This window comes from Centropristis striata, chromosome 16, assembly GCF_030273125.1.
Source record: "Centropristis striata isolate RG_2023a ecotype Rhode Island chromosome 16, C.striata_1.0, whole genome shotgun sequence".
NCBI lineage: Eukaryota > Metazoa > Chordata > Actinopteri > Perciformes > Serranidae > Centropristis > Centropristis striata.
The window spans coordinates 13,280,680-13,305,928 of NC_081532.1; the positions used below are offsets into that span (position 1 = coordinate 13,280,680).

At 36.9% G+C, this 25,249-nt stretch overlaps 1 protein-coding gene across 4 annotated transcripts in view; it reads right to left on the reverse strand.

Moving 5' to 3' along the window:
* Positions 1–1,982: 1,982 nt before the first annotated feature.
* letm1 (leucine zipper-EF-hand containing transmembrane protein 1) overlaps positions 1,983–25,249 on the reverse strand; it is a 29,054-nt gene continuing 5,787 nt past the window's right edge. The window contains exons 2-15 of one of the 4 annotated variants that reach the window (XM_059353744.1): positions 24,423–24,480; positions 23,229–23,721; positions 17,807–17,950; positions 17,104–17,241; positions 16,431–16,634; positions 16,079–16,198; positions 15,589–15,720; positions 15,229–15,387; positions 14,652–14,750; positions 12,166–12,300; positions 11,860–12,053; positions 10,278–10,310; positions 9,503–9,641; positions 1,983–7,730 (exon numbers count right to left, since the gene is read on the reverse strand). In XM_059353744.1, the coding sequence (XP_059209727.1) occupies positions 7,578–7,730; positions 9,503–9,641; positions 10,278–10,310; positions 11,860–12,053; positions 12,166–12,300; positions 14,652–14,750; positions 15,229–15,387; positions 15,589–15,720; positions 16,079–16,198; positions 16,431–16,634; positions 17,104–17,241; positions 17,807–17,950; positions 23,229–23,721; positions 24,423–24,480 (2,201 nt within the window). In that variant the 3' untranslated portion in view covers positions 1,983–7,577. Of the gene's footprint in view, positions 7,731–9,502; positions 9,660–10,277; positions 10,311–11,859; positions 12,054–12,165; positions 12,301–14,651; positions 14,751–15,228; positions 15,388–15,588; positions 15,721–16,078; positions 16,199–16,430; positions 16,635–17,103; positions 17,242–17,806; positions 17,951–23,228; positions 23,722–24,422; positions 24,481–25,249 lie in introns of all 4 variants that reach the window. The other 3 variants (XM_059353743.1, XM_059353746.1, XM_059353745.1) reach the window with 3 other exon arrangements.

A 25,249-nucleotide genomic window follows, 5' to 3' on the forward strand; every position in this document is an offset into this window, starting at 1 on the left:
GCAGCCCAGACAACCCCCCACCCCCGACACCCATCTACTGCACTGACTGAGGTGCAAATATCTTTGTTCCTGCTTCCTGCTTCCATCCTTCATCACGTCTGTGCAGAGAATCAAAGTGGGGAAACGTTTAACTGTCTATTAACAGGGTGTCTGCGGTTTTTAAACCTGTGCTGGTGGATTGTACTGCTTTAGATTTTGCTTCTCAGTGACCTGGTTTGTTTTTAAATAGAATTGTAACAGACTGCAAAAACAGCCCTTTTTCAAGGTTGATTTTTCAAAGACACATGTATGATTTTGTGTAAACTCGTAAGTGATTTGCTTTCTTTTTTTTTTATGACCCACTAGAGGTGTTTGGTGTTGCCTGTTTTTCCATTGCTCCTGCCCTCGGCCTGTATTTTCTCTTTTCTTTTCATTTTGCTGTGTTCGGCACCTTCTGGGTGTCAGCCTTTGGGCACCTTGAGCCCTCAGTGTAGCGTGACAGTTGTGAGGGCTCGACTCTATAAAAACATATCGACCTGGAGCCAGATCGTAAGCACACATCCGAGAGGAAGCTACAAAAACACAAATATAGCAAGTGGACAAAGCTTGTTCCTTGGTGTGTCATTAACCAGGGAGGAAGGGCACTCTAAGGCCTCGTTCACACTGCAGGTCTTAATGCTCAATTCAGACTTTTTGACCAGATTAGATTTTTTGTTTGGCTGTTCACATTATTTTTTTAAATGTAGCCTATATCAGACTCCAAATGGCTCATGGTCCCGAACTGACCTGCATGCACAAAAGTTTAGCTTGCACAAAATTGTGATGATCGTCGCTCTGGAGTGACATAAAACTTGCATGAAATGCGTCATGACTGATTGGCCCAGGTGTGATTTGAAAAAAAATGGATTTGATTTGTGCAATGTATATAAAAAATCTGATCTGAGTCACATATGAAAAAAAAAACATTTTTGTCTGCTGTCTGTACGTAGCCTTAGGGTGTTTTGTTCACCAACTGCAACAAACAAATCTCCTCATTGTATCTTAAAGTCTGCACTAAGAAATGTGCAGATATTAGTGGCCTTAAATTGGCAGTGAGCGGAACATTATTACATTTTAAAATCTAGTTTTGTGAATCTAGTTTTCTCTGGGCAAAGTGCTACGGAAAGAGTTGGATTTGACTCTTCATTTCACTTATTGTGAGTGAAATTACTTTATCTGACATCACAATGGTTATGCAAATATGCATGATTTATTCCAGACCCCAACCAAATCCAGTGTATGACCCTCGATATTCTTTGCAGATCAATAGCTAACTGATTACTACTTTTTCAACCAGACACAGGTCTGCAACATACGTGACATTTGCAAATTTTGCTGCTACACAATCAGAAATAAGTAAATGACTCCCTCCAACTCCACAGTCTTTTACTGTATTTGCATTTACTTGTATAAGAATTTTGGATGTTTTGGGGTTTTTTAATATATGCTTATGCTCATTAAGTGTTGTGTGTCTGAGGCTCTGCCACGGGGCAGTTTGTGAGCTCTGGGACAGTCTGTCAGGCTCCTCAGATCTGTTCCAGAGCAGCACAAGCAGAGCCTAACCATCAAAATAAAATGCGTATAAATGGATTAATTGGTGGAATTTTTGACAGTGTGCTGACTGAACTGATCTTAGGTTAAGATTATTTTAGAGGGAGAGATCAGCAACAAATGATTGTAGTACTTCACAAGTTAGTATTTCCACTGCCTCCTCGCATCCCTGCCCACAGTTGTTGTTGCACATTTAAGGGTTAAAAACCAGATTTTTTATGTCTTTTATGTGTTTGTGTACCCTGCTTCAGTCTGGTAATATAACCACTTACACACAGATCTTAAAATTGTCACTGGAAAAATAAGTCTGGTTGCATTCCAGTGGCCGAGGACAGAGGCTCTGTGGGGAGTGGCAGCGAGTGTGGTGAGGCTGGTAAGGACTCAGGAATGAGGGTTTGAGATGAGAAATAAGAAGAAAAAAAGCTGCATGGAAAGCTTTAGAGATGACACACACACAGCCTAAAATGGCTGTGAGGAAGTAATGAGTGACGTAGGATGAGTGATGGGAAATATGAGGTGTAAAATAGGAAAACAAACGAAAAAAGAGTCCTGGGTCGTCCAAAATTTATTCAACACTTACGATTCATTTTGTGAATGATGTTTCTTTACATGAACACTTGATTAGTGTTTTTTTTTTAAAAAGGAAGATGCTTTTTATACATTTGAGTAAAACTAAAATCAAATCTGTCATTTCTTAATAACATCTCAAAATTTGGATGAAAAAAAAAACCTTATTGATCAAATAAATAAATAAATAACATGACAATTATTTCAAAACAAACCTCCATGAGCTATAGTTTATATCAATTCAACGACTAATGTTTTTTCATTGCATAAACATAATGTAGCTTCAGATGATACTGCAACTTTTCGCTTCACCCTTCAGACTGAGTCAAGTTTTTCTCCTGATTTATGCCACTGTTATTTTTTGTTTTTAAAGCTTGAAAGATAAACACTGGATTCATAATTGAAAACTTGGTTTGGGGTTTTATATCATGTAAACTAAAAGTGGCTTCCCAACAAGAGGCTTTTAAACATTTCCAGGCTTTATATTACCATGTGTTCAGACAGAAAGTGTATTTTTTGAACATCAAATTGTGGCTTTCCATGTCATTTTGAAGAAAAAAATATCCCACACATCCTGGGAAAGTGAAGGGAGTTTCATGGCCAAACTTCAATCCACTTTCTGCCTGAACTCAAGAAAGATGGTGGCTGCACTATTACTTTAAATGCAGATAAATGCAGTTTTCTAAACCTATTTCAGTTTTTGTTTCCAATCCTGTGTATGCACCTGAGAGGTCTGAGCTGCTTCTTTAGATCAGTTTCTATAGAAGCAAACATACCCTGTTTCCTCATGATGTTTCCCTAACTTATTAAAACAATTATAATAATAATGCTGCTGATCTTACTGTCACTCTCCAGATGCCGTTTTCTCTGCAACCAAACAGTTCTCCCCCCTCTCATATTTCTATACATCCTACAAAAAGATGGCATACATCTAGTGATAAAAAAGGGCTGCGGCAAAAAGAGTGGGAACATCGGAACATCCTAAAAAGTTGCATACAATAATCAACAACCCAAATAAGCAGCTGATATATATTTTCTTGCTGGCAGCATGAGGACTTTTTTTAACAAATCAAACACACTTGATCCGCCTCAAAAATGGAGAAAAAACAACTTCATAAAAGTTACATGTTGCATAAATGTCTTATTGCTTTACGTATTTGTTCTTCTAGCACATGAAATCTACAACTTCTCAAACTTAACAGGAATCTTTTAGGACGGTTTTGTGCCGTAGATCACAACACGCTTCTTCAGCTCCCTGCTGGCACTGAAGCCGCTCACACACACACATTCACACCCTGAGTCCAAACAGTTAACACGCACACACCTACTGTATCAAAAACAAATAGTGCATTTACACAGTGGCAATACTCAGCAGAGGATTAGGATGACAGCGAGCTGAAATCAGCCATTTCATCTGCTAATAAGTCCAACTAAAGTCACATAAAGAAAAAAGCAAGACTCTTTGCTGATGGGCTTTGTTTACAATGATAAATGACTTATTTAAGCTCACTGTCAAAATGCTTCTGCTGCCATCTGTATCTCTCCTGTCCTCCTCCCTAAGGTAGACTTTTTTAAAACAATGATCAACACTGCTGCCAGCAGTGAGCCGTGAACTCTGCTCAACTCCTCACACTGCAGCCAGAGACGAAACAATCAGAAACTACCACGCACGGCTGCAGAACTCTTTGTTTTGTTTTGTTTTTTGTCACATTTTGCTGATATTCATATCGGGGTTCGTTTCAAAATGTAATTATTTTCTCCAGGATTGCTTGAATGCATTTGAACGTTTGGCAGGTTTCCATTTATCTTAATCACAAATAAATGACTGAAATATTATTCCTCACAATTAATATACCAGTGCATGAAGTAGCACAAAATGTATGGGAATATAAAAACTCTGACAAACATGTCTGGTTCTAGCTCCTCATAACTTCTGTCTGTTTGTATATTAAATATCCTGAGATTTTTTTTTTACTGTTTTTGAACTATTGTCGAACAATACAAGCACTTTGAAGATGCTAAGAAGAGCAGGAGAGCTGAAACAATTAGTCGATTAATCGAGTCAAACCTTTTAAGTCAAATATTCTCTAATTTTAACTTCCAAAATCTGACATTTTTGCTGCCTTTCTCTGTTTTATATCATTGTAAAATAAATTTATCTGGGTTTTCAACTGCTGGTTGGACAAAAACATCTGCTTGGGAGCTGGCAGCTTGAGAAGTGCTTTTTTCACAATTTTCTCACATTTTTACACTAAATAATTAACAGATTAATATATTTTTTCACTCTGCATCAACACAGTGGCCTTTAAAGTGGATTTCAAACCTTTCTGAACCATCACTGGAATCTTAAGTATTGATTTCTATCAGCCTTTCATGTCCTGGTATACGTCACTGTCATGCTTCTTCCCCCTTCTGACCTTTGACCCCTTCATGCCTAGAAACAGTGGCAGTGCTGCTAATGTACGCATCGCTCCCCTGAGCCCGACCACAAACACCACTCTCTCCTGCAAAGTGTAATCGAGAAGTTGTCACAACTTTCCTGTGACATGTTTACACCCGCTGCTGATTTATGCGGCAGACGGCGTGCCATGTCCCGCCGGATCGTCTCTAACCTAAACACAACCCTCCAGTGGCGCTGGCTTTGGCCCATGTATGGGGCGAGTGTTTACCCCCGACCCATCAGTCTGACTGGTCCCAGGCGAGGCAGAGGGTCTGAACTGGGACAGTGCCTGATGGGAGACGAACAAGCTCTTAATCATTCGCACGTATGACAGCGGATTCCGGGAACAGATTAAACGGAGCGTCGTCCACTCAGCGTTATCTCAAGTACCACTCTGTCTTCCAACGTTTACACCTGAGCTCTGCTCTGGTAACCATGCAGGAACAACTGAGGGATGATCGTGATCACAAACTACCTAACATTCAATCTATTCAACAGTATAGATAAATCAACACTTTGCTTTGTGTTAACACGGCAAGCAGCGTGACAAACACTTCGGTAGAAGTCCAACCCACTCATATTTCTTCATATGCCTTGCAAGAGCAAAATTAATATAAAACTGATCGCCACCATTCAAAGCTTCCCATTAGCCAGTGCAGTGGTCAGTTAAGATTTAAAATAACTCCATTTGTATTTGTTCTTTAGTAGTAATTTAATTATCACATTATTCAAAGATTACAAATGTCATTAAGCTTCAAAAAACAGGACGTCAAAACAATAACAGCCTCTTGGTTGAAATTAGTGCTGAAATTATAATTTTGATATTCAAGTAAATTTTGTAGAACCATTAAGAAATCTGTCAGCAGAGAAATTCATAAGTGATTTTTGGTGTTTTTCTCAATTACCTTTTAATTCAATTTGAATTCATAAAAGCTAAACATGTCTTGCAAGAGCAAAATTAATGTGAAACTGATCAGCACCATTCAAAACTAAGCTAATTATTTGATAGACTGCAAAAGTAAATGTCTATGATCCCATTGATGAGCAAATTTAAGTTGTAAAAAAGGGATATCTTAATAATAATTCATCAATAAGTTAATAATGTGTAAGTTTTAATGTGAATAATGTCAATTCACAGCTTCAAATGAAGTCAAAATGCTTCTTGCAACATTGGATAAAATTTGTGCTGAAAATATACAATTATTTGATGAGCCATTTGACGGAAAGTTTAGTTTTGATCATCTATTACTTGTGCAATTAATTTATTAAGGATAATGGTTGAACATTTGCTGGTTCCAACTTGTAATGTAAGATGTATGGATTTTACAATTTTCTCTGTTTTATCTCATTATAAGTCAAACCTAAAGACCATTGATGTTGATCATATTAAACAAATCAAATACAATCAAAATATACATCAGTTGCAGCCCCAATTGGAGTATTTTGTCAGAGTAAAAATAACATTTAGTCCAGCTGCTTGCAGTGTGAACACAGCTGAAAAATCCACACACACATTCATTGCTTCAGTGCAAATAAAACAAACAACAAAGACACAGTATGTGCCTCAAACCACCTGATCTACAACTGATTTCATCCAGACCTCTTCAGCTTCAAATTAAATTACATCAAGTAAATTCGCTCTACCATCTTTTTATAATACTCAAAAAAATAAATGTACACCATAATATCTGTATCAAGGGAAGGCCACTTTTCATTTAACCTATGGAGGACGAGATTACAAAGGTTATCACAAAATAAACTACTTATCATTCCCAAAAAGCCACTTTCTCCCTTTGAGACGACCTCTAAACAACTGACAAATACTCTCTGAAACAGAAACTAGTAAAAAAAACTTGTCTTTCCAACAACTGACTAATATCTGATTGGTGGGCTGTTTTTCGTGTCCCTATACTGATTATAGTCCTCACTGCTCATAAACTAGTCAGTCTGGATTGTTTGTTTGTTGCTTTTAGTAATAATCTGCGAATAAATGTGCCACAGTGCAACTTTGGCATTTTACAGAAATCTATTGAACACAACAGGAATAGATAAGAAGATCTCCGCTACAATGCGACAACAGATTATTATGTAATAATTACAAAATGAAAAGAAATGACAGTACAGTTATTTTTAATATTCAGTCATTGGCTTCTGCAGCATGAATCCTCTATTTATATGTTTTACAGGGAATGATAAACACAAAACTATGATTTTTTTATTTATTGGTTAATTGAAAAAAAAGAGAAATATTTAATCTAGCTTTTTCAAAGCACACATTATTTGATTTTTTTTAATGAATTTCTATGATATATTTGGTTACAGCCACCAGTTTATCCTCCTATAGCCAGCATTCAGCTACACTGTCCAAGTACAATTCAGAAAAAAATAACTTAATCATATGGGAGTATGATGGATAAACAAAATCAAAAGAGGTAAATAAACTGAGTGAAATGATGGTAATGATGACGATGATGATTTTTACTGTGCAAAGTCCAGAAATGATCTCTCATTTCTCTGAGATGATGACATGAATTAATTGAAAGGCAAGACGGTTCACCTCAAACTTTAAACAATAAATCTCCTAATATATATACTATATATATATAGTATTTTTTTTTCCCAAACATAATTTTTGATCAATTTGCTCCATCTCTTCAGTTGGAACAACCATGATTTCTTGTCATTGTGTTCCCACTATCAATAAATGATTGAGTAAAATTACACTAACCCAAATATCAACATATAATACATGATCAGTCTAGAAGAGTTAAACATAATGGCAATTTCTTCTTGATTTTGTGCGCTTTAAAGGAAATGTGCCTCCTTTTTCATTTTATAACAATTTTAGGAGCTTAATTTATGTTGAAATAACATTTTGAGAAGGCAGCTGCTGCCTCTCTGGTGTCCAGAGTTTTTCTGAGACGACACACTTTTGTCTTTAGTGGTCTTTTCTTTTCTTTTCTTTTCTTTACAAGTGCTATGTGTCTTTATGGAAAATGAGTTAGCTGTTGAGTGTGGCTGCCTGTTCCTTCTCAGCCTTTTCCTTGGCCTTTTCCTTCCCAATCAGCTTCTCCTCCTTCTGCAGCATCACCATGATGTCGGCCACCTGAGAGGTAGAGATGTCGATGTCCTCCTTGTCGATCAGTTCCACCACCTGCGATGATGCAGGACAAAGAAAGTCATTAAACCTTTTTAAAAAGTGGTTTAAAATCTCATGCATTTCTAGATTAACCTTAAAAATACATACATGCTACAATATTGGAATTAAATATACGGAAGAATATTGGAAAGCATAGCAGATAAACTAAGACATTACTAGAAATTAAACTGAACAATCTGTTCCTATCTGTTTATTGTTAAGGCTGCCAGACACACAGCTTTAAAGTTTCCATTCAAAAACATCTCTATGGATCCTTATCTTCTGTGCAAAACAAAATATATTGCTGAGTTGGACCGTAAACCTCCAAAAACAGCTGGGTGGCACAAGATTATATTGGATATAATACTGAGAGAATATTTGACATACAGGTTAAAATGTGTGATGAATAGGCTATATTCTATAAGGTTTGGTCCCGGTTCTTCAGTGGTTGAAGAAGTATTCAGATCCCTTACCTTAGTAAAAGTACTTATACCACACTGTGAAATTACTCCACTACAAGTAAAAGTCCTACAATTAAAACAAACAAAAGTACCAACATCAAAATGTACTAAAAGTATCAAAAGTAAAAGTACTCGTTATACAGAAGGACCCACTCAGATTGTTTTATATATTCAAAATATATTGTTGGATTATAATTTTTGTGAGCAAAATTTTACTATTGTCCAGGTAGGGCTAATTTAAACTACTTAATATAAATATATTATACAAATATTTTCATGTAAAATCTCGACCTGAAAAATAACTTAAGATGGCAGCTAAATGTAGTGGAGTAAATAGTACAATAATTGCCTCAAAATGTGGTGGAGAAGAAGTATAAAGTTACATAAATGGAAATACTCAAGTATAGTACAAGTTTGTACTAAAAAATGTATTTAAGTACAGTAGCTGAAGTGTTAGCAATACTGTACCTTACAACAGGGCCCGACCGGGATTTTTGAGACCAAAAATAATTCACAGACTACCGATATTACATTTTGAGCAGGAATAAAAACAGACCTTTCCTCTGTGGGCTATGCACCCATTTTTCACCAATACGACTCTGCAGAGGTACTCTGTAGGTTGCTTTCTTAAACATATAACTTTTTAAAGCACATTTACATTGTACATACAATGTATTATGTATTGTTGACTAAATTACTCCCACAATTAACTGCCCCTTCGCTGTCAGTTTTCAGTCATCTGTACGTGATGAAGGAAAGAACATTTTATTTGTCCAGAGCTCTGCTACACAAACTAGGTGATGATGACACCATTTACAAGTCAGATGAGGAATCGTCTTTTGCATTATATGTTCTGTATTATTGGTGCATATTGGACAACATATACACCAATACAGATATGTGAATAAATATAAATATTACAGCTGATAATATTTGCCAACCGTCTTACTCTACCTTACAAGAATGTAAGACTTGATGCTGCTACTAAGAAAAATTGTAAATTACGGTAACCATGAGAGGTCGTTTAGCATGCAGCCATAAATGTACACAAAAAGTATAAGGCTGACGGGTCCAGTAGTTTGCAAGATTAGTTGCAGGTACACAGACAGATGCACACACACACACAAAAACTGGTGCATGATCCCCTACATGCCTGGCGTAGTTAATAACTCAAAGTATTCTCACATACTGTATATAAATTCAACACTGACAAATGGTTCAAACGTAAATACAATTTGACCAAATTGTATTTAACAATAGGAAAAACTATAAACAATAACTACAACACAAATCAGGGAAATATTTTCCGTCTTTCCATCAACATACTTTGATGACATCATCAATGTCTATCTTCCCATCCTTGTTGTCGTCGAGGGCCTCCGCGATACTCTGCAGCTTGTGCTCTGGAATGTTCTGGATCTGCCGCATGACGCCGATCAGCTCGTCAATGCTGATCAGGTTCTCCCTAAAGGTGTGGAACAGACTGTATACAGGAAACGGTATGTAACGAAATGCAGAGAAAATGAGGTGGAGAAGTCTCAGGTCAACGTGCTGCATTTCAAGGTTCCCAGATCACACCAATCAAACTGATTTTTCAAGCTTAATCTCTGTTAACGGCAGGTTGGAATTGGGTCAAAGCTGCCTCGAGGTTAATTCATGCTGAAAATGCTACTTAGAATTATTAAGTGGTATGATCTGATCTGGGCAGCTTTAAACAACTCTGGAATGGCAAAAGAATCAATTTGGCCATTTTACAGTTTTACATAAGAAGTGTCTAGTGCGTTGTTAAATCAAACATCTAATATTTGTTAATCCTCAAACAAAAACGTTCAAATACAAATTTGGACTTTTTAAATTTTTTTTTAAATCAAGCAGTTTAGGTTAGATCTTCGTAATCAGTCTGATTTCATTCATTAGGGAACATACATTTATTAAAATGGGTACACAGCAACCATTGGGGAGCAGTTTGGTGTCGGGAGCAGAAATGGAAGCTGGTTGATCCTTTTTACAGCAAAATTTCAGCAGCTGATGGTTGAAAACCATGATGCAATGTTAGCATTTAGCAAGCAAGCAAATGGCGATTGACCACAGTTTGGCTTACCTTGTTGCATCACTATGTTTAATAAAGAATAATCTGTAAAATTTTAAATCAATTAGGATTCGGTTTCACAACTGTAAACTAACAACTGCCATGATAACCAATAGTATATGTTTTTGTTTTTCTGGGAAACCTGTTGATCCTTTTTTTTTTATCTCCACCACCATTTTACAATGAAAGTAATGATGATGAAGATGACAGTGATGATGATGAAGATGAAGATGATATAAAAGTCCAATATAAAACTTGCTACTGCTAAAAAAACAGCACATGTAATAACATTTTTGTCATTTAAGTTAAAGAATATGAAACAGTCAACATTATAAGAGAAATCTTGCCAAGCGCGACTACCTACAGCAGCTGTGGAGTAAACAAACACTGGGGCAAAGCCATGAGAACCAGCAGAGCTTTTATCTTAAAGCATTGGTCCAACATTTGGGGAAATATGCTCATTTATTTTCTTAAGTGAAGTAAAGATTAAAAATAACTTTGACCAGAACAAGGTTAGTTGTTTTCTCCAGTCTTTATGTTAAGTGATTAAGTTGATTTTTGTCTTCTTCTTAGATAAAAAAAAAGAGAGCAAAAAAACATATTTCCATTCCAAAATTCTATAAATATTTCACAAAATAGCAATGCACCAACTCCTAAATTTATTGCGGAACTTAGTGCAGATTTTCTTACCACTGTTCTTTTAAAAAGTGATGCATTAGTATAAATCATGGTTTGTTTTTCCTTGTGTTGTCTTAACTTTCTCTATACACCTCTTGTCTTAAGGGTCAATATTGACCCACCTTTCTCTTTATTTCTCTTAAATGTACGTCGCTTTGGATAAAAGCGTCTGCTAAATGACATTTTAGATTGTAGACCTTTACTAAACCCCTTAAATAAAGCAGCTTGATTGAATTTTAAAATCCAAATCTATTTTGCATGAAGAAACATTCTGTCAATCATCACAAACTTTGTATCGAGGTTTTCCCTCTTACCGTGCAAAAAAACTGTTTAATCAGTTTAATCTTTACTGTTTTACTGAAATAAGGGATTATTTTTATTGCTAAATGTACTGTATATGTGTGAACATAATTTTTTAACAAGTGTGCAGGCATATGTGCGTTCATGCATGCATGGTTTTTATGTTTTTTGTTTTTTTAAAGCTGCCGGGTCAAAAATGACACCTAAGACAAGATTTATAGCTTTCATTGAAATGTGCACAAAGGCAATGTTTGCCTTTTCTCATGTTGGGGTTATTCTAGGAAAAGTCATCGAATTTCAAGTTGAAAAAAGATCGTTAAGAGGGTTTCCTCTCCTGTTAAACATATTGGCAGGTCATTTTTTACCCTCCAAGACAACACAAGGGTTAAAGCTAGATTGATAAATTCTAAAGAAAGTTGTGACCTGTTTTTCAAGGTTTGTGTCTTCAGTAGAAAAAACTGTGCTTAAGGCTGAGCACCACAGACGTAGGAAAAGTATTGAGAGATGGACTAAAAAAATCTTATATAGAATATTATCAGGTTTGAAGCCATAGTTTACTATTCCAAACCACCACAGATGGCAGTGTAGTGGTTTATATTACATATTCAGCTCTTACCCGATAGGTGGAGTGGTTCCACTGTCCATCTGCCCATCCAGGATGACCTTATCCTTCTCCAGCTCCAGGATGATTTTGTCGATGCGACCGATCATACGGTTCACCCTCTTAGAGAGACGCTGGCTCGCCTTTGACTCCTCTATCGCCTTTTCTTGGCCAGACTTAGAAAGTTCCTTCTTTATCTCCTCCAGATCCTAAAAAACATAAAACAGAATTGAAATACAACACACAAATAAACAAAATACTTGTAAAGCCTCTAGAATATTTGATTTCTCTCAGCAATAACTACACGTCTAAGAAAGGCACCTCGTTGTATTCCTGGACATCATCCTTCAGTTCTTCGAGCTCTTCTTTCTCCAGAGTCAACAGTCTCTTCTGGTCCTTCAGCTTTGAACACGCATCACTCAACAGATCAATCTCCTCTTTGGTGATCTCCTCACCCTGGAATACAAACATACAATTGAAGACATTTGCTCCTCAGTGTTAGAAATTGTATCCACTACTTGGATAAAAACTTCTATTACAATGTCCCTTTAACCCTCTGAACCCCATGACCCACTGACTATTATAAAGGCAAAAAACACACCAAAAACACACCGTGCATCATAGCCAGAAAGTGTGAAAAAAAAAAAAGTTTTTGTGGGATTTTTAAATTTCTAATGGTCTTTGAATGACACGTGTAAAAAATAACCAAATCTAAGCTGAAACATAAAGTGATATTGAATCAAAATCATTTCATTTTGCCCAATGTGTCATGCAAATTTTGCAGAAAAATAAACCATTTACACTGACAAAATCCTGTAAAAAAAAACATTAAATTCTGGCTGAGACCAACAGTCATGTGACAAAAATTCAGTGAAACTTTGACTAAACTGCTGTCAGCAGAGAGGAGAGGACAAGAGATGTTGGAACTAAAGTGTAAATAGTTAGCATGTGGAGCCCCTGTTTTTCCCCAATATTGGTCACACTTGTGGGCACGTGTGGGCACACAAAAATGTTGTATAGATAGATTTTTTTTTTCCTATTTTTGAGAAATAAATTACCGGTATCAAAGAAATTCAACCTGTTTTTTTTCTTTTATGATTTATGGTACTATAACTGGTATACCATGAGCTCCCCATACTTCTAGCCAGGTTGTGCTGTTTCTACAAACATGCAGGACTTATACAGTGAGTAAAATGTGACAGGAGCAAAAGAAAGGATCGGAGTGTCATATACAATTTGTCCTTAGCAGCAGATTTAATGAAAACCGCTTTAAAGAGCCCTTTTTAGAGACTGAATGCTAATCATGTCAGCTTAAGGTCATATTTTCCCTCCAAAATGGATACACAGTAGGCCCAACAGTGTGTTCACTTAACAAGTTCCACATGTGCTTTCAATATAAACCCACATAAGAGACCAACCCAGATACACAAAATGGGTAAAAGAGGGAAGCTCAAGAGGACATTGGGATACTCCCCATAACCCCAAAACACATTACCACATGAAGAGGAGAACTCTGTGGAGCTACAAATACTGTTAGTTTGAGAGGGAAAGGTTCGACGTGGACAGTGTCACTGCCTGGAAGGATCCACAAGGAAAAGAGAAGGAGAAGTCCATGTAGATGTGGGCCAAACAGTTATTGCAAATCATATTTAGCATTTTTTTAACTGATTCAGAGCACCACACAAGTGAAATTATCTATAATAAGTGAGGATATGCTGGCAAATGTTGACCATGAGTACCATGGTTTTTCCACACTACAATTTGTTTTATTCTAAATAAATAGATGCCTATATTTTATCCTGAAATAGTCAAAAGTATATGATTTTAGTAAAAAAAAAAAAAAAAAAGAAGATAATTTTGTTTTATTCCAGTCCTTGTCTGTGATTTGTCTGCCCTCATTACTATAATTTAACTTGTCTGCTTTTCATCCCACTTAAAAACACACAAAGCCGAATAGAAATATTTGTGGTTTGCCCTCAATTGACTGATGTCAACATTCATCTCATCACACTAATACGGGTTATTTCCTGTAATTTGGATTATATTCTCACTCCTACTGAACCTGAGATCAAACAGCAGTCTGAAATAGTTTTTTTTTTAAATACCAGAATTGTATGCAAGTACTGTTTAACCCTCATCTGGGCGGGTCTGCTCAGAGAAAGACCAGAGACTGTGCGTGCAGGGATAAACTGGTGTAGATGTGAGGGTCATTTGGGAGGAGACATCATTAAACCTAACCTGGAAGCGCAGGATTGTCTGCCACTGTTCAAACGGTGACGTACAGAAGACGCAGATAGAAAAGGTGACAAATACATTACAATCTGGGCAACAATCAGTAAACAAGAAACAGAAAATACATCAAACAATGTGTTGTGCTGGTCAAGAGTTACAATAAAATCCTCTGTGCCATAAATTTGGTTCGATAAAAAGCAAATGACTTCCCATAAGGAAATTATTATCTTTAAAAGACTGATTTGGAAAATTATAAATATATATATATATATATATATATATATATATAAATAGTAAAAAATAAATAAATAAATTACAAAACAAATTGATCACATATGGTCTGTAATCTCATATCTCTGGTGCCAAGTACAAACAGAGGAGAGAGTTTGTTGTTTTAGTAAATTCTTCAAGATACTGGTGCATAAAAATATATGTAGAAAAGTACGAGCTCTATTGAGGTTTACCAGAAACCAGAAACCTCCATGTCCAAATTTCATCTTAATGAAAAATAAAATTGCAAATAGCATGAAACAAAAATCTCCTGATCTCACAGACTGCATGTTTGGAGACATTACCTTGATTCCTTCTAAGACAGGTGCTGTATCCCTCAGTATCTCTGAATGAGCTGCTTTGTCTGCTTTAACCGGCTCTGCTTCAAGCTCCAACTCACCCTCCTGTTGTAGACAGTGATGAGGAAACTGATCAAATAAATTCATGAAAGCCTCATTATCTGTAAGATAACATAGACATAGATCCCTGATGCATTTAGCTGAAGTTTTCACAGAAAGGCTAAAAATGGCATTGATCTATATCTCGATCTTTGCTTTTTTAGTAGTATAAATTACCTTGCTCTCATGTTTTTAGTTGTCTGTTTAGCTGATTGGTTGTTGTTTTTTGTTGCTGTTGTTGCTCGTTTCACTTTTTTAAAAAGTCTGCATTAAATTTCAATTTACGTTGTAAAAGCAATTCTATCCTTCACCTTTGCTTATTTATTCCCCCTCATACTATACTATTTTTTTTATTTAGCACAAGAAAAATATACGAATACTGAGCAAAACAGGTATTAAACAATTCACAAAATGGGGTTCATGTCCATGTTGAGACCACCATAAAAAAAAAAACATTTTAAGAACTAGTTTTGGTCCAAGTTACCTTGGCAGCCTTCTCTGCAGCGTCTGCCAACCTCTCCATCTCCCTGTCCTTGTTGTCCTGGCGTATCGCCGCCTCCTCTTGCAGCGTGTTCTCCAGCTTGGTCTTATTGTCCACTTTGGAGAGCTCCATCTCTGCCACCATCAACTGGGCCTCCTTTGTCTGTAAAGGAGAAAGTTGGATAGAGCATAGTAGAGTACCAAAATATCTGCTTTTATGAGAATAACCACAAACTAAACCTTAAATGCTGAGCGAGGAAGCTAAACAGAAACATTTTGTAAGACCTCATTTGAATATGTATTATCATTTCACCATGGCAAACAAGACTACAGTGAAATCACACATGGTCTACTCTGAACATACCACCACTTCAGGCAGAGTCTGCAGTGTTGTCTTCAGCTGGTCGGCCGGGGAGAGAGTGTCAGGGAGGAACATGGCTCGAGACAGCAGCAGCAGGGACGTGGGGATCTGCTGGGTCAGATGCAGCTCCAGCCACTACAAGAGAACATGACAGAGATTGATGTGATAAAAGACAATTTCAAATCTCCTTTCACCTACTCAACATTATTGTTTAAGTCTGTATAACCTCTGAGTGAGAGAAGAGAAAAAAAATTCAGTTTTCAGGTGTAAAATATTAGTATCTATTTTAGTATGCTCTTTCATAAAAACTCTGAAGAATCATTCAAGTCTATTCAGTCAAATCTGGTCAATTTCACTTTAAAATTGCATATAAAGTGGACAATAATTTGACATTTTAAGGCAGTAACATTATAATATTCAGTTTTGCATCTGAAAAAAAATGTATGTGTGTTTCATTTGGAAAATATTCTCCATCTCAGTTTACTATTGTTACCTGACTGAGTTGCTCTCTCAGTCGATCTTCTGTGACTCCCAGAGATCTCATCCCTCTGACGCGACAGGCTGCCTGCACCTCGTTCACGTTCAGACTCTCCACCCCTTCCTCCGCTATCAGCTGGAAATACAGAGAGCACCGAATTATCAACTACATTCAATTTTAATAATGTCAAATTGAATTAAATGGAAAGATATTTTAACAACAGAGCCGTTTCCATTCCCTCTGACAATTTTCTGATTTCACTCTTACGTATAAAAGCGTAGCTGTCTGTTCAGCCTTGATAATAATGAGGGATTATGTGATACATTCAAGAGGACATCTACTAGAACTTTACCACAGAAGCTCATACCTTGTCGTCCGCACGGATGGCTCTCAGCTTCATGATGAGCTGAAAGCGGAGGAAGTTGTTGGTCCCGATGGATTGGAGCTCCAGGAGACGGCAGAGAGCCACCAGCTGAGGTCGAGTCAGGTTGTCCAGAGTCAGCTCATCCTCAAACAGTTTGGAGAATTTGATGATCTGCTCGTTACTGGGACGTTCGCCAGAGTCCCGAATCTACAAAGATGATAAAGTTATGACTTGTAAATGGTTCTTTAATGAGGGAAGTCTGAAACTTAGAGTATGCCAGACTTAAATGCAAAAAATCTCTTTTAAAAATCTAAAACATGAGTTCAGACTACAACATATATTTTAACTGAGAGCCCTAGTTTCGCTCTGTGTGCCCACATTTTGTAGTTCATTTTCACTCACAAGAAATATTGAAAAAACTTACTTTGTATTGCAAGTGCTGCACAATTATTTCCATCAGGATAAATAAAGTGTCTCTAATGTCATTGCAGCTTTATTTATAACTGTGTAAAATAAAAGTATTAGAATAAATGCTAAACTGTCATTTTACATTTACAACCCTAATTTTTCAAGTAGTTAAGTGGAAACATTTCACAGTCTTAGCCACCAGAGGGCAATACTGAACCTGCTTTCATTAATCTTTTGAGGCCTTGTCTCAGTGAAGAGTGATACCAACCTTCTGGAAGAAGGTGGAGAACTCCTCGGTCACGTTCCCCTGGTCAGCCTTGTTCCTCAGGGCGATCTCCTCGATGGTGTCCTGCAAGAACTTGGCCATCTCTAATTTGACTCTCAGCTCCGTTTTCAACCTCTCCTCCTAAAAATAAACAACATGTTACGAATGCAGTGTAAAAATGATTCACAATTCTTCATGAAAACTATAATGAATGGGCTTTTGTTGTTTTCATAAATGTTATAAACTGTGTGATGAAATGGGATGACATAATGTGTTATAATGGTTGTGCCCTGTGTTTAAAGTTGTTCTGAATGAGACAACAGAAAGTAAAAGAAAAAACAAATAAATAAAAAGAAATACACTGAGGAAATACAATTGTGAGGGCAAATGTGTTAAAACAAGGACATGTACATTGTGTAATTAACTGTATAGAACAACAGGTCACAGACTTTAATAAGGATTAACCCTTAGCAGGAGGAGTTAACAGCCTGATCACGTTATCAGGAGGCTGGGAAAAAATTCATGTCATGGAAGAGGATTCAAATTCTATTTTATTAAAATCTGAATATTTTGTCACTGATTCTGCAGTGTGGGAGATTTTGATATTATTCAAAAAACATAATAAGATACATTCTCAAAATGAACTGATGTTTAGCTCAGAGTAGATTAATCGACGAGTCAATCGTCTAAAAATGAATGTGATTACCTTCTTTGACTGTGTCTCGAAGGTGGACGGCAGCATGTTGGGGAAGAGTTTCAGAGCTACGGGAAGCAGGAACTCCATGAAGGGGACGATGATGAACACCAGGAAGGGAAGAAGTCTGAAGACGTCGGCACATGTTCTGAGGAACTGGGGAGAAAAATTGAAGGGATTATAACCTAATCCTTATAAATAAGGAAAATGAAAACTTTTAAGATAGTTGTGACACTGTTTAAAACGTAAGTATCAATTAAGAGTGAAAATCTACTGAACAAAAACAAGATCAAAAAACATTTTTTTCATCAGTTTGAACATACAATATGTTACAGTTTTCAATTGAATGCATGTCTCAAAGGATTAGAAAATGATTGTATTCTGATAACATCCAAACATTTTTGGAATTGGTTGTTAATGCCCAGGTGACTATAAGGGCTGTACAGAATGTCTTTTTTCTTTCTTTTTTTTTTTTTACATTCAAAGCTTTAATTTAGTTTTATAAATTAAGCTTGGAATGTCTGTCTTCATAATTTATGACATTGCCATAAATAAGTAAAATTCAAGAAATCCTCAAACAAAATCTAGATACATAGGCTAATATGATCACTTTTGGGTAATGAGTTAAGTAGTGTACTATAATAGTGTTAGGGCCTAAATAGATTGTTTGTTATTAGTTATTTAACTGTAATTTATGGGGCTGTTAGATTGCTGCTGTTAACACAAATACTTTTACTACCTTTGTGTGAGGCAATCAAGAAAGCAAACAGTATTCTGACCACAGTATAAACATTGTTTTTGAAAGGCTAAATGCCAACAAATATTGATCGAAGCAGAATATTTTTGTAAGACAAAAACAAGCTGCGAATTTTGGAAATTATTGTATCCATCATTTTTCAATATATTTTGACTTTCATTGGAAATGTTTGGATCGCACGAATCACACAGCCACCACTGGAATCTTAAAAAAAAATAGTACCAATAATTTTAGTGTAGACTACATTTTTTATCTGCAACTGTGCAGAAATACCAAGCTTAACTAGAATGAATAGAAAAAGCTGCAGAGCATTCAAGAGTTTATTTAGAATTTTAATGTCAATGTTGTGAATGAAGCTTCAAAGTATTCAGTTCAGGCCTAGTTGGTATTGACAAACGGATGCTGATGTGCAGTAGGTTCCCATTCACATTTGTTGACCACCAACAATGAAAATGGCTTTTCAGGACAAGCACCATTCATTCCCACCAGGCTGAAGTTTGAGCATGCCTCCAGCAGAGAGCAGCAGAGAGACGAGAAGCCAACAGGGACCATGTGAAAATGTTTACCTCATCTTCCTTTGTCTCTTGGTACAATCACCCTGCTCAATCCCTCCAACAGTCAGCACTTTTAACCCCGTCCCCATACATCCCCAGGGCAACAGAAACCTTCTAATTCATTGGTGCTTTATTTTCCATGGAGCTGTGGACCAAAGTGAACATTCTGCCTCACAAGGCTCAGAAACTGTCCACTTGAGCCAACGGGAAGCACATTTGTTCAGCACAGACCTGAACAATCCTTAGAGTATAGAAATACCAGGCTAACACTAGTCTACTTCATTGTACAGCTGTCCAACTGTGGCTTACTGACCGTCCGGGGACACAATCCCAACCAGCCATCTACAGAAACAGCCCTGAGGGGAGAAGGCCAAAACATGAGTCCTTCTTTCTCCACCCTTTCCACCTGCATGTCAGTAGACCAGTAGGGTGAAGGATTTAGGCCAGCCTGAGTGAAAAGGCCTTTGTCCGCAGGCCCATTGACATGTATATCATCTCCCAGAGTTCCACATCAAAGAAAGGAGGAGGGGGGTGACAGATTAAAATAGAAGAAGCCTTAAACGGAGGCCTGAGTATTGTAAGTGAATATGAAAGGAGGAGATTAAGGAGGCAAAGCCAGTTCAGGTTAGATGAATGGGGTGTAGATGGGCTCGGGACATGCGCTCAGAGGGAGTCAGCTGCATTTGAAAAGGTGCAGATGGGTTGGTGGTGTGGGTTTAATGAGGGGGGAAACTGTGGTCATCATCAGCACTGACCAGCAGCTATTAGCACTGCAGTTAGGCTTTATTTCCACTGTTAACTTTAGGTAAATCACACAGAGCTGGTACATGTTAAATGTATATAATGGGGGGGTTTACATGTTTGTGAAGTCTAGTCTGAAGTAATGCATTTCTGTGACAATGCATTTTGGAAAATAGTTTTATTTTATTTTTTTACATTGATGTGATTTCCAGTGTTGTCACAATACTGGAATTTCTAACTTTGATACAATATCTTGAGAACTATCAATATTCATATCTTTTTTTGATGCCACAGCAAATATTGACACATTGACACAACACTGAGGGCATACCATTTTTGTTATTTTTCAAACAAATATTTCAAGGCTATAAAATGACAACAATGTTTTTGTCTTCTTTGCAAGTAGCAACTTGAAGTCACACACTGAAGCCCTCACTAGCCATCTGTTGTTTATGAGTTGTGGCTGTAGTTGCTGCAGTAAGCATATACATTTTAAGACAGATATTTAGACAAATCTCCAAATTGTGATATTTACTGATAATTGAAATCACTGTATCTATCTGTGCACAATTGCATCTGAGTCTGTTTTAAACTGAGATGATTTTATTATTGCATCTGTCAGACAAAGGGATTCAAATTGTTAATCTGACTATAAGCAAAACAGACATAAACATGAATACTGTGAGTAATTTTTTCATGAATCGTCTGTTAAATAAATTATCTTGTAGCTGGGTGGATTTGTATCATAATTTTCTCAAATGTCAAGGAGAAGAGCAATGCAAAGTAAAAAAAAGTCACTGAAAAACGGACCAGGTAGATTTCAGTATTTTATTGTACTGTGGCACCATTCCTTTGCAAAGCATGAAAGGTCCTTTTGTCATTATGACTTGAAAAACTACATTGTAAACGTGCCTCTGCACTGATGTCTGCAAGAATAACACCTAAACATTCTTCTATGTGTCTGCGCTACACTTGAAAGTTAAATTACATTTCAGGAGATATTTTATAATCATCCTGCATGTTTAATGTTGAAGAAGATGTAAAGATTGATACATAAATGCTCTCTCAACCACAACAGCTACTCGGCCACACTTCAAGAGAACTTGCCAATTGTGTCCACTAAGTCTGTAACTTCCTGTACCGTGGTAACAGTGAGTGTGACCTGAGCTGACCCGCTCAGCTTCCATGAAATGACACCTGGGTGCCAGCAGCACCCGTATCAGGCTACCATAGACTGCACCGGGTCTCAATCCAGACATTCTCTCTGACTGTCAGACTGCAGATTCAGAACAAGGGGCAACAACAGCGGAACATTTTTATTACTTGAAGAAGAGCTGAAATATTGAAGTTTAACTTCTGTGTCTGCAGAAGTTGACTGTAAATTCTGAAGAAAAAACAACCCAATAGCATGTTTCCTGCATCTGATTTGAAATAGTGTTTGTAAAACTAGTAAATTATGTTAAAAAATGTAATTACATCCAAAATGTTACCACTTGCAACATATCACTTCATTACCCAGAATTTTTTTTTTTTTTTACTATTTTAATGCATGTTTCAACCAACTGACATTTAATCACTTTTTTTACCATAGCATGTTGCAGGTATACCATCATCAGATGCTGCAAACTTTTTTCTACTTCAAGATATCTTGTTGAAACCACAGCCACTGAAACTACGTTGGCTAAGTGTAAACATTGTATGAAGCTGGAGTTAAATGACGAGGTTTCTAATCAAAGATGCAACACGTAAAGCTTCTTCCTAAAGAGCTTTATTAAGCAGCTCGACCTGCTAACGGGCTGGAGAGTAAACACTCAGCGTGCAGCCAATTTCTATAATTGATCCAATTAGGTTTGAGAAGCTGTGGATTAAACATTATAGAACAAGATGTCTGGGCTGTCAGACTTAAAACCGTGCAGTCAACTGTGATCTCTAAGCTCATGCTGGATATCCACTCTGTAAACTCTGAGTCACGCTGGAAAAATGCCTTCTTTTCACTGGAAAATCTAGCTGATGGTTTCAAGGTTTACCCACTCCCTTTTTTTTGTTAAAATATAATTTTCTGTAATCGAGCGGACCTTTCCATTTCTGTACGGCACACAATGCTATTTACAAAAGTAACCATAACAATTTCACCACTTTAAATTCTTTAGTTATATATATTTTTTTTAAATATCCTTCATTTCAGAGAACAGTAGAAAAAAGCATGCTTCTTATTTCTAGCCAGCAACTAGCAGTATGTGTATAACATGACAACAGATTTCATAAGCTAACATTAGCTACATAAAAATGCTTTAAAACGCTATTTTTGGATGCATTTTTAATATTTCCAACTGACTCATTTAAAAACATCACCCATGGCACAAGAACAGTTTCTTTCCACAGGCCATCTCTCTGATAAAAAAATAAATCAGTCAGTAACCCTGTAACACTAAAGCTACATGAGACATGCCCCAGGCAGAAAACAATCACCATACCTCCTGCTGTGCCTAGTTACAGTGGCTTAGCTATGACTATGCAAACATGGTTGAAGGGAGAGGGTTAAAAGTTAATGCTGTATCATCTCTGTTAGCAAAGAGAAAAGGAAGATATATGGTGGAAAAATACACTTGTCTTGCTCATTGCTGCTCAGTACAGAAACACGCCTTTTGGCATGCTCTGATTCTAGTATCAATTAATATTACCTTGACATTTAAGATTGCATTCAAATAAACACACATTTAATTAGGGCTGCACAATATAAGGAAAATATGAAATATGACGTTGGTAATCGTGATAATCTTGATAACATCATGATAACGATATTACTTGTGTTAAATGAACATATTCAGGTGCATTCAGTTCTGCATTTCTGCTTTAAGTATACTAATAAAATAAAAGTTAAAATATTTATATATATATATATATATATATATATATATATTTATTTTTTTATTTTTTTTAATTATTATTATTTATTTTTTTATTTTTAATTAAGCAAATTGAAATACTGATTTTTATCAACAGAGTCCCAAAATCCCTGAAGTTATATCTTTCACAATGTGTTTATTGCACATGGTGATATTGCAATGACAATTAAAATATTTACATTGTGCGCTGCATATTTAATATATTTATTTTCTGAAAACTCTGAATAACTGACGTCAGCTTTGAGCATCAGGCCCTGAAGAAAATAATTTAAAAACTACTCCAACAGAGCTGCTCACGTGTGGAACAATGTTGTTGTAAGAGGTGTATGAATGTGAGGTCTGGTTGCGTATGACAAGAAATGCATATCCTTTTAAATAAATACATTTAATAAAATAATTGTCGGAACAGATCTGTTCTCATAAGAAAACCTTTAGAGATGATAGGATATGTACATTTCCTCCCCTGTAGACCTCACCTGTCTCCTCTCCCGGCGGGACAGAGGGTGTCCATTCAGCACCCGCCACAGCATCCGCCCAGCAATGGTGGTATCAATCCACAGCAGCCTGAAGCCGTGGTAATAGTGCTTGACCTCATCTATAACCCACTGCCGGACCGTCCTTCTTACAGGTGCTGCATCCAGCGTCGGGCTGTACACCGGCCCTCCTTCCTCCAGCTTTTTCTTCTTGTCCTTTAACGAACGCAGGGACTTCTCCACCTTGGAGTCATCCCATCTCCTCCTCGAGGTGTGTATCCACCGAACACCGGGTATGTCCTGTGGTCGTGCTATTGTCCACTGGGCCCCTGTTGTGATTGCGGGGTAGGGTGAAGAGGAGGCCCCCAACATAAAAGCACAGTAGAGGCGCTGTGAGTCCGAGCTCTGGCAGGGGCCCACATATCCATCTGACAAGGGGAGGGAAGGACCAGATGAAGAGACCTGGGTCAAACTGCCAAGTCGGAGCCCATCGAGTCTAAGAGGACAGCAAGATGAACAGCGTAAGAACAAAATAGTGTTTGTCTTTGAGAAAAATAAAACATTAAAATACAATTTATAGAAATACAAAATCAGCCATTTAAATTCTGGTTATTACTTGTTGCAAAATAAATGTGGACCATTTCAAGCCTTCGTATTGTCTTCCAATCGGCCATGCAACTTTTGTTCTCCTGGGTCAAAATTGACACTGGTTTGTTTGATTGTTTATAAAGCATAACACATAAATGATGACCCAATTCTCTGGTACACCTTCTAAACCATTATTCATGTTATTCTGTGGCAATTAGATGAAAGATACCCAAATGTCTGATCTGAAAAAAATTGGAACCAGGTCAAATCTAACCCAAGGGTGGCACCCAAGATGCAACCAGCTTAAAAGATGTAATCTTTCAAATAATGTTTGGAAACTGCATTCAATAGTGACTAAGCATAAATCAAATCCCAGTTAGAATTAGCAAAACCTGGTACACAGAGCTCCCAAGATTTCAATCAGGCTTGAACAGGGTCTGGTTTCAAACATCAAAGCAGCATCCAAGAAATCACAAAGCTTTAAAGACCTATAAAACTGGATTTAAGTCTTAAAATGTTATATTATACTGCACGCTAGAGTCTACCTTTTATTTAAGTTATTTTCAGCAAGTATAGACATTGTATCAGCCGCACATTTAATTGGCTTACTTTTGACTGGAGAGTCTGAATGCTGTACAGTTGAAACAGGCACCATCTTGTACTTTCCCTGAAAGGAAGAGAAAAAAACATGAGCAGCTGTGTTCTGACAATCAGCCATTAGACAGACAGGGAGAGCAAGTTACACATCAGCAGCTATCTGCAGGTTCTGACCAGTCTGATACAGTATTGCAACTTTATTTCTGAATTCACTACCTGAGATATGACACGACAAAAAGCCTGGTTCTCTAAACTGGTTGTGCAATAATATGATATAAAGGGAAGTCACTCCTGATGTCGTTCACATATCTAAGAATCCTCTGTTACAAAAGTCTGTTGCAATCTTGTTTCAGGCCTTACTACCAATCTTTGAGGTACTTTTCCTTTTGTACTAGTATTTTCTTTTAAGACAACTTTCAATTTATGCTGCATTTTCTCAAAATTGGTGAATGTGTTGGGGAAATCATCACTTACGCAAAATAAACTATGTGAAAACCCTCTTTGATCAGCTGGAGAATGCATCGTCACAAAACTGAAAAGGTTTCCTGAACTCAAGATGAGTAGACTTTTTTAGAGAGATGTAGTTCTCAGAGGCCAGCAACACAACAAACTTATGTTGATCCTATATAATATGATGCATTGCTGTAGATCAAGATATCCTGAGAGTATATAAAATAGTTAAAATTAGCACAACCATAAGCATCTCCAGCAGTAAAATGCAGTATTTTACTTACTTTCATGCTTTAACTTAAGTAACGTTTTGCAGGACTTTAGCTTGACACAACACTTGTTCTTGTGTAAAAGACCTTAATATTCCTTCCATAAATGACTAATGGCAT